This window comes from Pelodiscus sinensis, chromosome 1 (assembly GCF_052426305.1).
Source record: "Pelodiscus sinensis isolate ZL-2025 chromosome 1, ASM5242630v1, whole genome shotgun sequence".
Classification (NCBI taxonomy): Eukaryota; Metazoa; Chordata; order Testudines; family Trionychidae; genus Pelodiscus; species Pelodiscus sinensis.
The window spans coordinates 244,775,472-244,789,895 of record NC_143052.1 but is presented as its reverse complement, the minus strand read 5'-3'; the positions used below and the strand labels follow the sequence as shown (position 1 = coordinate 244,789,895).

At 43.5% G+C, this 14,424-nt stretch overlaps 1 protein-coding gene across 1 annotated transcript in view; it reads right to left on the bottom strand.

Annotated features, from left to right (window-relative positions):
- Positions 1-1,209: 1,209 nt before the first annotated feature.
- Positions 1,210-14,424, bottom strand: part of RAB20 (RAB20, member RAS oncogene family) — a 37,210-nt gene continuing 23,995 nt past the window's right edge. The window contains exon 2 of the mRNA XM_006119696.5: positions 1,210-2,376. Coding sequence (XP_006119758.1) covers positions 1,844-2,376 — 533 coding nt within the window. The 3' untranslated portion in view covers positions 1,210-1,843. The remainder of the gene's footprint in view (positions 2,377-14,424) is intronic.

Genomic DNA, 14,424 nt, shown 5'->3' with positions numbered 1-14,424 from the left:
TTATTGCCTATTTCCAGAACGGCTGAGGAGTGAGCAGTTTGCTCTGGGATCCCCTATTTGACACAGACCCCAAATAGGGAGTATTGCAACCTGGAACAGGGGCCCCTCTGTCACAACAATGGAGGGCCAATCAAATCAGTGCCACTGTGAGCCTGCACACCAGGTCACAATCCCTTGGCTATGTCTACACTGGCAGGTTGTTGCACCAGAAGTATGCAAATGAGGCTAAGCGTGGAATATCACCGAGCCTCATTTGCATACCTAATAGGCCTCCATTTTGTGGAAGAGGTTCTTGCGCTAGAAGGAGCATCTACACTGCCCCCTCTTGCACAATGCCGTTATTCCTGAAAATAATCAGTGTAGCAGCATTGCGCAAGAGGGTTTTCTTGCGCAAGAAGGGGCAGTGTAGATGCTCCTTCTGGCGCAAGAGCCTCTTCCACAAAAATGGCAGCTCATTAGTTATGCAAATGAGGCTCAGCAATATTCCACGCTTAGCCTCATTTGCATATCTCTGGCGCAACAACCCACCAGTGTAGACATATCCCTTGAGTGGAGAGTTGAGCCCACTGGCCTAGGACAGGAACTACCACTGCTTCTCCACCGCCCCCAGGGCCTTCCATCATTTGTAAGCCTTTAGAAAGAGAGGAGGCCTCCGTATCAGATGTTACTAGGCCTCCAAAATCCTCTGGGTCCCCGCTGATCCCTGTTTATCACATCTCTGTATGAGATACTGGATGATCCCCTTCTTTATGCTAAGACACTCTGAGAACAGTAATAAAGACTTAACAGTCCTCTCAACGGCAACAAAAGAAAGCTTGTCAGTGTGCTGAAATGCTCCTTTAGGGTGTACAAAGGTCACTTTCAGTTCACCTCCCACACCCTCCAAAAACAGTCATCTGCTTGTGTTTCACATCAGAAAACTCAGATCTTCACTTCCCTCCTACTTACGGAACTTGTATGGTGAAATCACACACTGCCACGTGCAATTTTTCCTAACCTCAGCTAAGGGGAGATGGGGATGTGGAGATGTATCAAACACTTCACATGGGGGACACATCTCTCTACATAAAGCAGGAGTGTAAGTGCCAATACATTTTTTTCGTACCATCCATTCAGTAGTACAGAAGAGTGGTATCCCTGGTTAATGTCGAGAAGGACTGACTGTTAAGGTACCAGGATGTACATTAATAAATCCTCAAAAGGTCTACCTCATTTCCACAGTAACTTTAATAGTACATCTTTTATTGCAGTATCTGGTACAGAAGGATAATTGAATAGCTTGATTAGTGACCTTTCCATATAATTTATATTCTGAAAAAAATAATTTGTAAAGCGTAAAAAAGTACCTCATATCTAAATCGTCCCCAGAAGAAAAGTTATAATTTTTAAGTGAAAGTCATATCTAGTACAAAAGTGAAAGTCAATCCAGAGACACTTTAGATGTAGTATACTAAGTACAGAAAAAACAATGCATTCTAAAAAAAAAATAAAGCAGGATTCCTTTGAGAGTGCTTAACTCTCAGTCAATAACAATCTGCATGGACACAGTACCACAGCATACATTCCAACATTCATTATGATCTCTCCTCCACCCAAGGGCCCTATGAAATTTACAATCTACCCCCATGATCCCATTCACATTTTTGTTATTTATAAATAAATTAATTAGGTTGGTGTTTCCAAATGCCTTTAGTCTTCAAAAGATTTGCTGTTCTGCATATTCCATCCCTAGATCACTTATAGTTGTAGAGAGAGGGCAAATCAAGGAATGAGCATCTCTAACTTCGGGATCACTAGTATATCATATAGACACAATCTCCTCCCTCCCCACATCACCACTATTTTAGGCACAACAACCAGATTTTGTCCTTTTTGCTGATTTGTAATTGGTTATGTCCACGGTTTGTGGTGGCCCCTCAGCTTGCTGCCGTAAAATTATTGGTACTACCATATCAAATATGGTTTCAAAGAGGTAGTCCACCTTATATCCTGTTTTTGCACTGGTCTCAAAGCACATTTTCTCAGCTGCTGGAACGTCCTTCTCATCCAACATTTTGTATTTCAGTATCTTTTTGTAGAGTGCAACAGCATCATCCAGATGGACTTGTTTCTGGACCTTGGTAGAGATGCAACTGGTGACAGGCTTTTCAGGTCTACTTTCATCTGCTCTTTCTAGCAATAAGGCATATTCATTTGTGAGGTCAACTTTGTTTCCAACAATAGCAAAGATACAGTCAGTACTAGCAGTGTCCGTCAGCGCCAAAAATCTGTCTTCCAGTTCTATCAGGCTTTGCAAGTTGTTTACATCATACGTAAGGATCACAGCAGCTGCTCCTCTACAGTACATAGAACCAAGGCCATGAAATTGCTCCCGTCCTGGCAAAGATTTAAAAAAAAAAAAAATTAACAAATTGAACTAAACCATTTGTAACAAAACGTTTAGTTTCACAAGCAAGTTTCAAAAGCAAAAATCAAAAGGATGAAGTACCTAAGAGGAAAACCAACTGTTTACAGGATCCTCAATTTTTTCTATAATTTTACTAATACGTGTAATACTATCGCAGGGGAAAAATTGCCAAGTTCACGGCTGCCTGTCTTACTCACTGATGACGTCTTCTAATGGGCTACAAAACAAGACTTTTGATAAGGTTTTAAGAAATTGTATGCATATTGTAAAAGCAAAAATGTTTGCATATTCATTTAGTCAAGTAATGTAATCAGTTATAATCCAGTTTTCCCCCGCCTTCTGCCCGAGGCCCCACCCCTGGAGCCAAGCCCCGCCCACTCACAGCCGGATCCTTCCTGGCCATGGGGGGAGCCAGGCTGCCATGCCATGGCCCTAGCCTTCCCTAGTGGCAGCCCCAGCCTTACACGATTGGGTGTGTAGGCAGTTTTGGGAAGGCTATTTCTTCCCTTGCCTACCCTACTGACTGCCCAGGAGTGAGACATCAGGTGAAGGTCAAAGCCTTGTAACAACCACTTCCAGGCTCCCAATCCTCAACACCTATTAAAACCAGGAGGGTTGAGGAGAGAGGCGTGAACAAAGAACAGGAGCAGAAATCTCTTCTGAGAGACTCTCCTCTCTCAGTACTGGTAACAGAGGATCAGGTGCAGCATGTGGAAGAAAGAGAAATCCAAATTCACTCTGTGTGGTAGAGATGATGCTATTTGCACATGGTCCCGTTCCCCCCAACCCTGATTTCGGCTTCTCAATTAACACAAAGGTTTTCAAATTGTGGGGTGTACCACTGCTATTTGAAAACCATTATCTTCTGTCAAGAGCCTGTCGAACAGAAGCTGGCAGGAGCCACCCTGCCAGTGTAACCCACACATCTTCTGGGTGTGCTGTACTGTCCATCTAGTGGCACTGGGACCACTTATAGAGAGAGTAATAGAAAGAATAGTGAGTCTACTCTACAGCCTTAGCTACCAGCCAGCTAGCTTGTAGCTCATGCGCTAGAGGCTTATGCCCTAAGCTCCAGAGTTCCCAGGTTCAATTCTACTTGTCAGCATTACAACTGCTCAGCCCCTAGTTCTGAACTAATGGAGCTCCTCAGGGATTGGTCCTTGGGACCAAATATATTTTGCTCCTGACAGTGGCACAAAAAAGGGAGTGTGTGCTAATAAAATCTACAGATGACAAAGTTGGGCAGTATTGCCAATACAGAGGAGGACCAGAATACCATACAAAATGATCAGGAGGACCTGGTAAACTATAGTAACAGACATGGAATGAAATTTAATGCATTTAGGAACATACAACACAAATTTTTGCTTTAAGCAGAGGATGTAGCAGTTGGAAGCAACAGAGGAGCATGATCTGGGTGTTCCGGTTGATCGAAGGATGAAAGACGCCAGTGTGAAGTGGCGTGAAAAAGACTAATGCAAATTTAGGACATATCCAGCGAGGTATTTCCAGTAGAGACAGGGAAGTGCTAGTACCATTCTACAAGGGCACGGGTGAGACCTCCTCAGGAGTACTGTGTGCAATTCTGGTTTCTCATGTTTCAGAAAGAGGATAGGAGAAGAGACCTTCTCTGAATCAGGTGCAGAGACGGGCTACTAGGATGATCAAAGGAACGAGAACCTACCTTGTGAGAGAGGACTCAGATTGGCTTGTTTAGCCTAACCAAAAGAAGGCAAAGCGGAGGTGTGATTGCTCTCTATAAATACACAGGACTGATGAATACCAGGGAGGAAGAGGAGTTATTTAAAGTTAAGAATAAATGTGAACACAAAAACAGATGGCTGCAAACTGGCCATCAAATTTAGTTTTGAAATGAGATGAAGGTTTCTAACTATCAGGGGAATAAAGTTCTGGACCAGCCTCCAAAGGGGAGCTATGAGGACAAAAAAAAAAAAAAAAAAAACACAACTGGCTTCAAGACTAAGCTAGATAAGTTCATGGAGAGGGTAGTAGGACAGGGCTGCCTACAATGGCATGTAGCTGACCTGCAAACACTGGCTGCAAATATCTCCAATGGCTGATGATGTGGAGGGCTCTGAATTACCTACAGAGAAAATTCTTTCCCAGGTGTCTGGCTGCTGGGTCTTACCAATAACTACATTTGAGGTCAGAAAGGAGACCCTCCAGCCCCAAGTCAGATCAGCAGAGGCTGGGGGGGGGGGGGGGGGGGGGGAGAGGGGGACGGGTTTTGCCCTTCTCTGTCCATGGGGCACTAGTCAATTGCAGGCTTAAGCTAGTGTAAAAGGTGGAGTCTCTGTAATACAATACCTTTTAGATCATGATTTGAGGGCTTAGGGAACCCAGCCAGAGCCTAGGGGTTTATTACAGGAGTGAGTGGGTGAAGCTCTGGGGCCTGCAATGTTCAGGAGGTCAGACTAGATTATCATGATGGTCCCTGCTGGCCTTAAATCTATGAGCTGTATTGATTAAGATGGTCTAGCCATGCCCAGTCCCTGGAAAGCAGAGCTTGATTTCACAAAGAGGGCAGCTGCTAGACTAAGAGTTGCAGGCCTACTATGGACTTCACACCCTACAGCTCAGTGCTCCCAAACTGTGCACCAGCAGCCCAGAAAAGCATAACTTTTTGTGACTTTGAATAAAGTCACTCATCTTAGTCAAGCTTTCTACTATTGCGGACCCTTTAAAGAAGCTGGAGTGAATTAGGCCCAATATTTAGTCCCACAGATGGATAATCATGTGAAAAAGTACAAAGATAGATAAGACTCCTTTACAGAGTTGCACAAAAACCATCGACAACGTAGCACCCAGCCATTAACTTAGACTACTACACAATGGAATTGTGGATAAACAAGGAACTTCCAAAGCAATCACACTCCAACAGAGAAAATTAAAACCTCAACCCTAGATTTTTCTCTTGATTTATGCATAATATGACCTATCAATTCTACTGGTAGCATCCCCAAAAGCAGGGTCTTCCATTAAACAGAGTATCTTCCACATACATGCTCATGTCATGCTCACATTTTCACAGGATAATCACAGATATAGCATAAACTTTCTAGGAAGACCCTAAAGAGTACATGGGCCATACAGAAAGAAAAAGTTGTGATCTTGAAGAGAAGTCCAGAGAAAGCAAATCTAAGATTGTACTGAAGAAGCAGAAATGTGACTATGATTAAGAGGCATTGCCTGACGTTACACAAGCGTTGCCAATAAGATTTTTACATGATCACTGACGCTAGATTAATATTTTCATATCAATTCAGGAAAACAAGTGAATGTATTTCACAAGACTTTAATTTTCAGAAGCAACAGATTCATGCTTAGAAGTGCATTATGTATTTGAAAGAGACTAGCTAAAGTATGTTTAGACTGGAAATATCGTCAGAAATCCAGTTTTGCTTTCCATACTTCAAAATAATCACATCATTTTCATTAGAATCATAGAACCATAGGGCTGGAAGAGACCTCGGGAGTCATCGAGTCCAGCTCCTGCCCAGAAGAGGAACAACCCCAACTAAATCAACCCAGCCAGGGCTTTCTTTGTCAAGCCGAGACTTAACTTCTAGGGATGGAGATTCTACCACCTCCCTAGGTAACCCATTCCAGGGCTTCACCACCCTCCTAGTGAAATAGTTTTTCCTAATATCCAACCTAGACGTCCCCCACTATAACTTGAGACCATTGCTCCTTGTTCTGCCATCCGTCACTACTGTGAACAGCCTCTCTCCATCCTCTTTGGAACCTCCCTTCAGAAAGTTGAAGGCTGCTATCAAATCCCCCCTCTCTTCTCTTCTGCAGACTAAACAAACCCAAATCCCTCCGCCTTTCCTCATAGGTCAAGTGCTCCAGCCCCTAATCATTTTGGTACCCTCCGCTGGACCCTCTGCAATGCGTCCACATCCTTTCTATAGTGGGGGGCCCAGAACTGGATGCAATACTCCAGATGTGGCCTCACCAGAGCCAAATAAAGGGGAATAAGCACTTCTCTAGTTTTGCTCCTAATGCACTCTAATATGCCATTTGCCTTCTTGGCTACAAGGGCACACTGTTGATTCATATCCAGCTTCTCATCCACTGTACTCCCCAGGTCCATTTCTGCTGAACTGCTACCTAGCCAGTTGGTCCCCAGCCTATAACAATGCTTGGGATTCTTCCGTCCCAAGTGCAGAACTCTGCACTTGTCCTTGTTGAACCTCAGCAGATTTCTTTTGGCCCAATCCTCCAATTTGCTTAGGTCATTCTGGACCCTCTCCCTGCCCTCCAACGTATCTAGTTCTATCCCTAGCTTAGTGTAATCCGCAAACTTGCTGAGGATGCAATCCATCCCCTCATCCAAGTCATTTAATGAAGATGTTGAATAAAACCAGCCCTAGAACCGATCCTTGGGGCACTCCACTTGAAACTGACTGCCAACCAGACATCGAGCCATTGATCACTACCCGATGGACCTGACAATCTAGCCAGCTTTTTATCCACCTTACAGTCCATTTAACCAACACATATTTCCTTAACTCGCTGGCAAGAATATTGTGGGAGACCTTATCAAAAGCTTTGCTAAAGTATCCTTACAATGTGGTCTGGGAACAGAAGACAAATATTTATTTTTCCACTTATAAGGAGAAAAACATCAAATTTTTATTAACAACATTTATGAATACTGGTTAACAAATTCAACCACCAACAAAATACATGCTATCCTAAGTTCCTTTAGTTTAACTTCAATTTGTTTTTGACTGTACATTTATTTATTGAGGAATCAGAATGCACTTGTAGCAGACAACTGGAATAAATTGACTTCCAACTTACATGACTTGGTATCTCATGAGTTGGGAAACTGGAGACACCAACCACAAGACAGAGGAGATGGAATACAGAACTAACGAGAAGTTTTGTTTCCCTTTATCCCAATGAAGAGCATTCATCTGCTGGCAAATTACACAATTTTTGTGAAAACTCAGTAATCTGAATAATGACGAGAAAAAGAGATTCTGTGGCTCTGGATGTTTCTAGAAGAAAATCAACCATGCAAGACATATCAGTGTTCCCTCTAATTTTTTCCATCTGTATGCAGAATACATTTTGTTATGTGCACCAAGGCATGTGCAGATGTGCCTTACCAGCAGAAACACATGCTGCCGGCTATGGGCACCGTGGACGCTCTGCTAATCATCTGGATGCCATCTGAATCTTCCCTGGTTGGCCACCCAAGCACTCAGCTTACTCTGGTTGTGATCAAACCAGCCCTAATACAAATGTCTCTAAGTTAAATGTTGAAAGGGGAGGAGGGAGAAGATTCTGCACTTTTTATGGAGAAGGGTTGGTGAAGGAACTGACTAAAACTTAAAAAAAAATAAAAAGGAAATACATAGAGCTTCTCCCTAAGAGAAGTATCAAGAGATGACCTCTTCACTCTAAATAACAGAATTAGAACAAAGTCACACAAAAATAGAAGTGTCCCAATGTAGTTCCTCTTAGAAGAATGACAGTCTAACCTCAGTACAACTTTATTTTTCTTTTAAAAACCAAACAGGATTCTCTGAAAAGCAACACACACACACACACACACACACACACACACACGACAGCAAGTGTCCTTAGGTTGGCTTCCTCTTTGTTCAGTTTAAAAAACAATTTTAGTATGGCCACAGCAACACTGTGTTTTAGTAATGAGACAGAATTGTGTGCGACCAGACAACCCCACCCATGTCCCCTCAGTGGTCTTCCCAGCTTTTCAGAGGCTAATCCCTCTACTGTCCAACAGCTATGTACATCAGGCTATCAAATCATGTAATCAAATGATGCAACTAACACCTGATTAACAATTGTCTAAAAGAACCACTCAGGAGGTGCAGAATCTTGTCACAAAATGGCTAATATAAAATAACCAATTTGTAAAACTGTTGGGCTATGTCTACACTGGCGGGTTCTTGCGCCAGAAATATGCAAATGAGGCTAAGCGTGGAATATCGCCAAGCCTCATTTGCATACCTAATGAGCTGCCATTTTTGCAGAAGAGGCTCTTGCGCCAGAAGTTGCTGTCTACACTGCCCCTTCTTGTGCAAGAAAAACCCTCTTGCGCAATGCCCTTATTCCTGAAAATAATCAGCGAAGCGGCATTGCGCAAGAAGGTTTTTCTTGCGCAAGAAGGGGCAGTGTAGATGCTCCTTCTGGTGCAAGAGCCTCTTCTGCAAAAATGGCAGCTCATTAGGTATTACAAATGAGGCTTGGCGATATTCCACACAGCCTCATTTGCATATTTCTGGTGCAACAACCCGCCAGTGTACACATAGCCCTGGTGTGGAGCTATGGGCAAAATTAATGTGGATACTCTGTACTAAGAGCTATATGCTGCACACACTAGTCGACATGGATAGTGACGTAAGAGCTCCTCAAGCCTTACAGTAGAACCACAGAGTTAGACACACCTTGGCTGTAAGTGAAAGGTTCTGTAACTCTAAACAAAGGGTTATGGACTTCAGCCTTGCGGGGGGTGGGGGGATGAGGCAGCAAGTGCAGGGAGGGAAGGAGTGGTAGGGGAAGGGGAAGCAGGGCTCCTGAGCCTCAGGACAGCAGGGCTGTGGGTGAGGAGGCTCAGGGCTTCTGCCTTGAAGCTGCAGCCCCCTTCCCCTCCATGGCTGAACTCCTGAGCCTCAGAAAGTCAACTTTAGCCCCAAGACTAAAATATTTGCTTTTTTATTTATTTATTTATTTATGTATTTATGGCCTGCACTGCCTGACTGAGGACTTCTAGTTCAACTGGGTGTTCAGTCGACCAGTCAGGTTGTACTCTGGGTATTTAGATCTTGGAGGTTCCACTGTCTGAACTAGTTTATTTTGTTTCTGAAGAACACACAAAAGCATGTTCCGTAATTAACTTAAAAAAAACCACATCGGCATAGCATGTGCTAAGGCTGGCATACAACTGACACTGCAGCCCAAAAGCCTCCCAGTATCTACTATTTTTCTTTATCCGCTTTTTCAAAGATCTAGTTTGCGGAGCAATTGCTTTAAACTATATTGCTGCACTCATATCTCAAGAGATTCATTCAGGAATTATTTTCTTCAAGGACACATGCTGACAGAAGCCCCACATGAATTAGGGATGTAAAAAGGTTTAAAAATAGTAACCGTTAAAAATCCTAGTGGTTACATGGTTAACTATTGGGTGGGGGGAGATCTACGGCTGGGGGCATTACGGAGGGAAGCCCCTTGACTCCCAGGAAGCTAACTACTGCCCCACACTGCAGATGCTTATACAGCGCCCTGCCAACGCTACGCCCAGTAGGAAGCCGGCTGGGGGCAGCAGGAGAAGAGCTGACAGCCGGGAGCTGGTGCATTGTGGGAGCTGTCTTGTAATCTGGCTCCTGGCACACACTGGCTGCCTGCCCCACTTTCGAGGAGCCGTCTGCACTGTGGGAGTTCAGCCATAATGGAAACCGATACGCTGCTGCTTTTCAGTTAACCAGTTAAACGAATATCTCTAATGTGAACTGATCTATAACAACAGCCTGCTGTTCCAGAGAAAAAACACCTGGACCAAAGTCCACATTTTTAAGAACATCACAACTGAAATCGCATACATTTTGAACACCCAGCTTAGCCTTTTGAAGAGTAATCATTAATACCATGTGAATGTGTTAAAAATAGATTTTGTTTCTCCAGATACTAACTAGGTCCACTATTTTTAAAGCCTCAGACTGCTGAATTAAAGGCATGCACACAGAAAGTTAGCTAGAATCTTCTAATGGATCGATCCATTAACATAACTTTTGAGGTATGCACTATCACAGCACAATAGCTATAAGACAAGACTCAAGCCATAGGATACCAAAGGATACCAAAACTAGAGAAGAGTTAACCACATTGCCATCTAAACATACAAAAGCTCAACTACAGTCTTTCAGCAAATCTCTCACCAGGCCGCACTCCTTCCTTCCCCCCCCCCTCCACACACACACTCTTGACTCAGGTCTGGTCATTTAAAAAAAAATCTTTAATTACTCAGCTATAGAATAAATCAAAATACCCCAAGAAAATTTTTAATCTACTCACTCACCCAAGCCAAATGCAGACATTGTTGAGTAGAGAATAATCATTGTGTATTTTCAACATTACGTTTCACTGGATATCCTGATGTTTATTGAATTTCTTGCAATTACAAGTAACCTCTTCCATCATACATATATTGATAGCCTCAATGTTTAGATGAGGCCATCAGTCTTTAAGACTAGTTAGCATAGCCCTTAGGAGTGGCTTTCCACTGTACTGGGCGTTCTAATTACTCATACCAAAATTACAGATTGACGTTTATTAGAGAATTTTTAGAGACAAACAATACATAGATTACAGTAGACAATTTTTTGTAACAAGTATGACAGAGAATGGGTACATCCGGTAGCCGGTTTGAGTTATGGTGGTAGGGGGGATCTAGGCCCTGGGGGCCTGGGTTTACGGCCCATGCTGGGGCGTTTGGCCCCCCCGGGGGGGCCCGCTAGTGGGGTGCCTTCCTCCTTTGGAGTAATGACCTAGGCCTTTCGTTGAGGAGTGCGTAGAATAGGTAATTCCCGAGGAAGGGGGAGGCGTGTGGCGGGGGGGTTTGGAGTGTGGCTAGTTATAAGCCCGTAGCGAATGGAAAAAGGCGGGGGTGGGGCCCCGGATGTAGACGGCCAATGGGGTGGTTATCTGGTTAGCGGATGGGGGGGTTTGGTGGGGGCACTCATTCTGTGGTTGGACCGGTAGTTTAAGTGGGTTGAGTTTAAATTTGGTAGAGTGAGCATCGCACCATTAATCGGGTTGTTGGGGCGTTTGCGGAGTCAGTGTGCATGGGAGTGAATGTGGGGACCGTTGGTCAGGGACCAATTAAGTGGGCCGCCCGTTGTGGGAGGGCAAGCGTGCCTAGTTTGCATCTTGGAGTTGAGTGAAGGTTCTAGAGGTCTATGTTTTGGGGAGGGGGAGGGGAGGTACAATTCATCCATACATACATACTTATACCTACACATTCACACTCGCAGTCACTCATCCATATGCACGGGACAAGAGTTGGACTGTGGAAGGGCCTAGGGGGATAGGATGGGGGGGTTAGTAGGGGTGGGGAGTCTAGTGGTTGGGGGGGTACTGACACACTCATACTAATCAATTCTATGCCCCGGGTGCTATCCACGATCTGTTCCTGGTTTCTATATTGAGTATGTGTAGACTTATGTATAGTAGACCTTCGGCTCCCCGACTTCCGTGTCCCTTGGCTTCCCTTATTGCCGTATCCTGGTCCCTGGTGTTGCTCCCGCCTGGAGGGGGGGTAGTGTAAAATTATATTCCTTCCATTTGTACTATTTTCATATTTCTCTACTAAATTATTCCATTAACTATTGTCTCTGTTTTCACTTTGGAATTAGCTGTAAAAGCTTCATTCATTTCAGGGGTAAGACCCATAGGACATTCCTGAGAAAAAGAACCTAATCACCTTTGAACAAGTTGAGTTAATAAACAACAACATCATAATCCCTGATAATACGAATAGATTCATACATCAATATCCAAAGAGATTATTATGACCGCCTACACATATAAAATTGTATAAAATGTCATTAAGTGGCTTCTCCATCAAAGGGTGAATCTTGATGATGAGCTAGATCTTATCTTTTATGAAGACATCCAATCTTGATTCAAAGACTAAGCGATGGAGAATCCACCACATCCTTAGGCAAATTGTTCCAATGATCAATCGCTCCCCTAGTTAAAAAACCATGAATCTTATTTCTAATCTGAGTTTCTCTAATTTCAAAAGTTTCGGAGGGGTAGCCATGTTAGTCTGTAACTGAAAAAATGTGAAGAAAATTAAAAAAAAAAAAACTAATAATCCTGAAGCACCTTAGAGACTTACAAAAAATGTAGATGGTATTGTGAGCTTTCGTAGGCACAACACACTTCTTCAGATGAATCGAGTTAAGGCATCCAGCTTGCAAATAAATGGAGAAAGAGGACATGAGGAGGGAAAGAGTAGGACAAATAATGGAGAAAAAAAATTGTTGAGTTTCCATGCTAAATGAAACTGATAGAGTAAGTTCCAAGTACTCTTAAGTACCCAGCACTTGGCTTTTTATGTTATTATGATGTGGAATGTAGTGGGTCATCCAATTAAGGTCTTTGTTTAAACCTCTATTGCAGGTGTCAAACTCGGAAATGAAATCAAGTTCTGCAGCCTGTCTTTCAAGCTGGTTTTTGAAATTTGCTTGTAATAATACCGTAACTTGAGACCCATTAATGAGTGCCCAGGCAACTTAGAATGTTACCCAACAGGTTTCTACGTATTATCTTGCTAAATATCTGTTTTGTATCTATTAATCCTTTGTCAGAGAGACTGTTTTGTTTGTCCAATATACATGGCAGAGGGGCATTGCTGGCATAGATCACATTGGTGGATGTGCAGTTAAAAAAGCCTATGATGTAGCGGTTTATATGGTTAGGTCCTGTGATGTCGTCACTTGTATAGATGTGTGGACAGAGTTGGCATCAGAGCTGATTTCAGGGGTGGGTTCCTGGATGAGTTTGATGGAGGTGTGCTGTGTGATAGCTGGAAAGTTTGATGATGGAGGTATGCTGCCTTGAGGACAGGCAAATCCTTGCTTACAGAGCACCCCCTAACCTCAAACAAATTCTTTCCAGCAACCATAGTACCCCTCCATCAAACTCACCCAGGAAGCAACTCTGCAATCAACTCCAGTGACAAGCAAGCACCAGATACTTCCACTCTAACAGTTTCATTTAGCATGGACACTGACAATTTTTTCCCTATTATTTTTCCTTCTCTTTCCCTCCTCATCCCCTCTCTTTCTCTGCTACTTATATGCAATGTGGATCCCTTACCTCCACTCACCTGAAGCAGTGGGTTGTGCTCACGAAAGCTCACGATACCATCTACATTTTTTGAAAGTCTCTAAGGTGCTGCAGGACTACTGGTTGTTTCTGGGGAGGGGTTTAAGTTTTTTTCCCCCTCAATTTAAATTTCACCATTCAAGTGCAGCATGTTTTTATCGTCTAAATTAAAGGATTGTCTACTATCAGAAGTCTGCTTCCCATGTAGGTGATTCTAGACCATGATCTTAAACATTTCTTTGTGAAAATAAATAGGACTGAGACTAGGGATGTAAATAATGGGTTAAAAAGGTGACTGTGCAGCCACTGAAAATCTCAATAGTTACAGGCGCTGCAAGCTCTGAAGTATAAAGCTAATTAAGGCTTTATACCGTAGAGCCGGTAGCAAAGCCTCCCCGGATGCAGGCCACCAGCTCCTGCCAGCCCGTTCCCAGGGAGGAAGCTTTCCTGCCGCAGAGAAGCTACTTCCTGGAGAGTGCAGCTGACAAGGGCTGCAGGTCTAGCTACTGGGGAGGAGGCACCATGTGTGCAGTTAGCCGCACAGGACTGCAGCAGCCCCCTACCCAGGCAGATGGGGAGCTGCGCCAATCCCTACGGTTAACTAGAACCAGTAAGCATTACCCACTTAAGGATGTGTAAGGTTAACTGGCAAGTGTCACCCTAATTGAGACCCTTTAGAAAATTTGATTTGCATGGCGAGTCCAGACTGCCAGACAGTCTTGCAGCTTTTTTTGAACCCATTCTTATTTGTCAACATCCTTTTTAAAGTGCTGGCACCAAAACTAGACACTGCTCTCCCTCATACCACATGCAGGAGTAGCAACACCTCCCTCCTTCTACTCTATGCCCCTTGCTTATACTTCCGAGAACATTTGCTCTCTTAGCCTTCACACTGTGGCTACGTCTAGACTGGCATGATTTTCCGCAAATGTTGTTGATTTTAACGGAAAACTTTTCCGTTAAAATCATTTACAGAAAAGAGCATCTAGATTGGCACAGACGCTTTTCCACAAAAGCACTTTTTGTGGAAAAGCGTCCGTGCCAATCTAGACACGCTTTTCCGCAAAAAAAAAAATCCCGACTTCCATTTTTGCGATCGGTGCTTTTTTGCGCAAAACAAG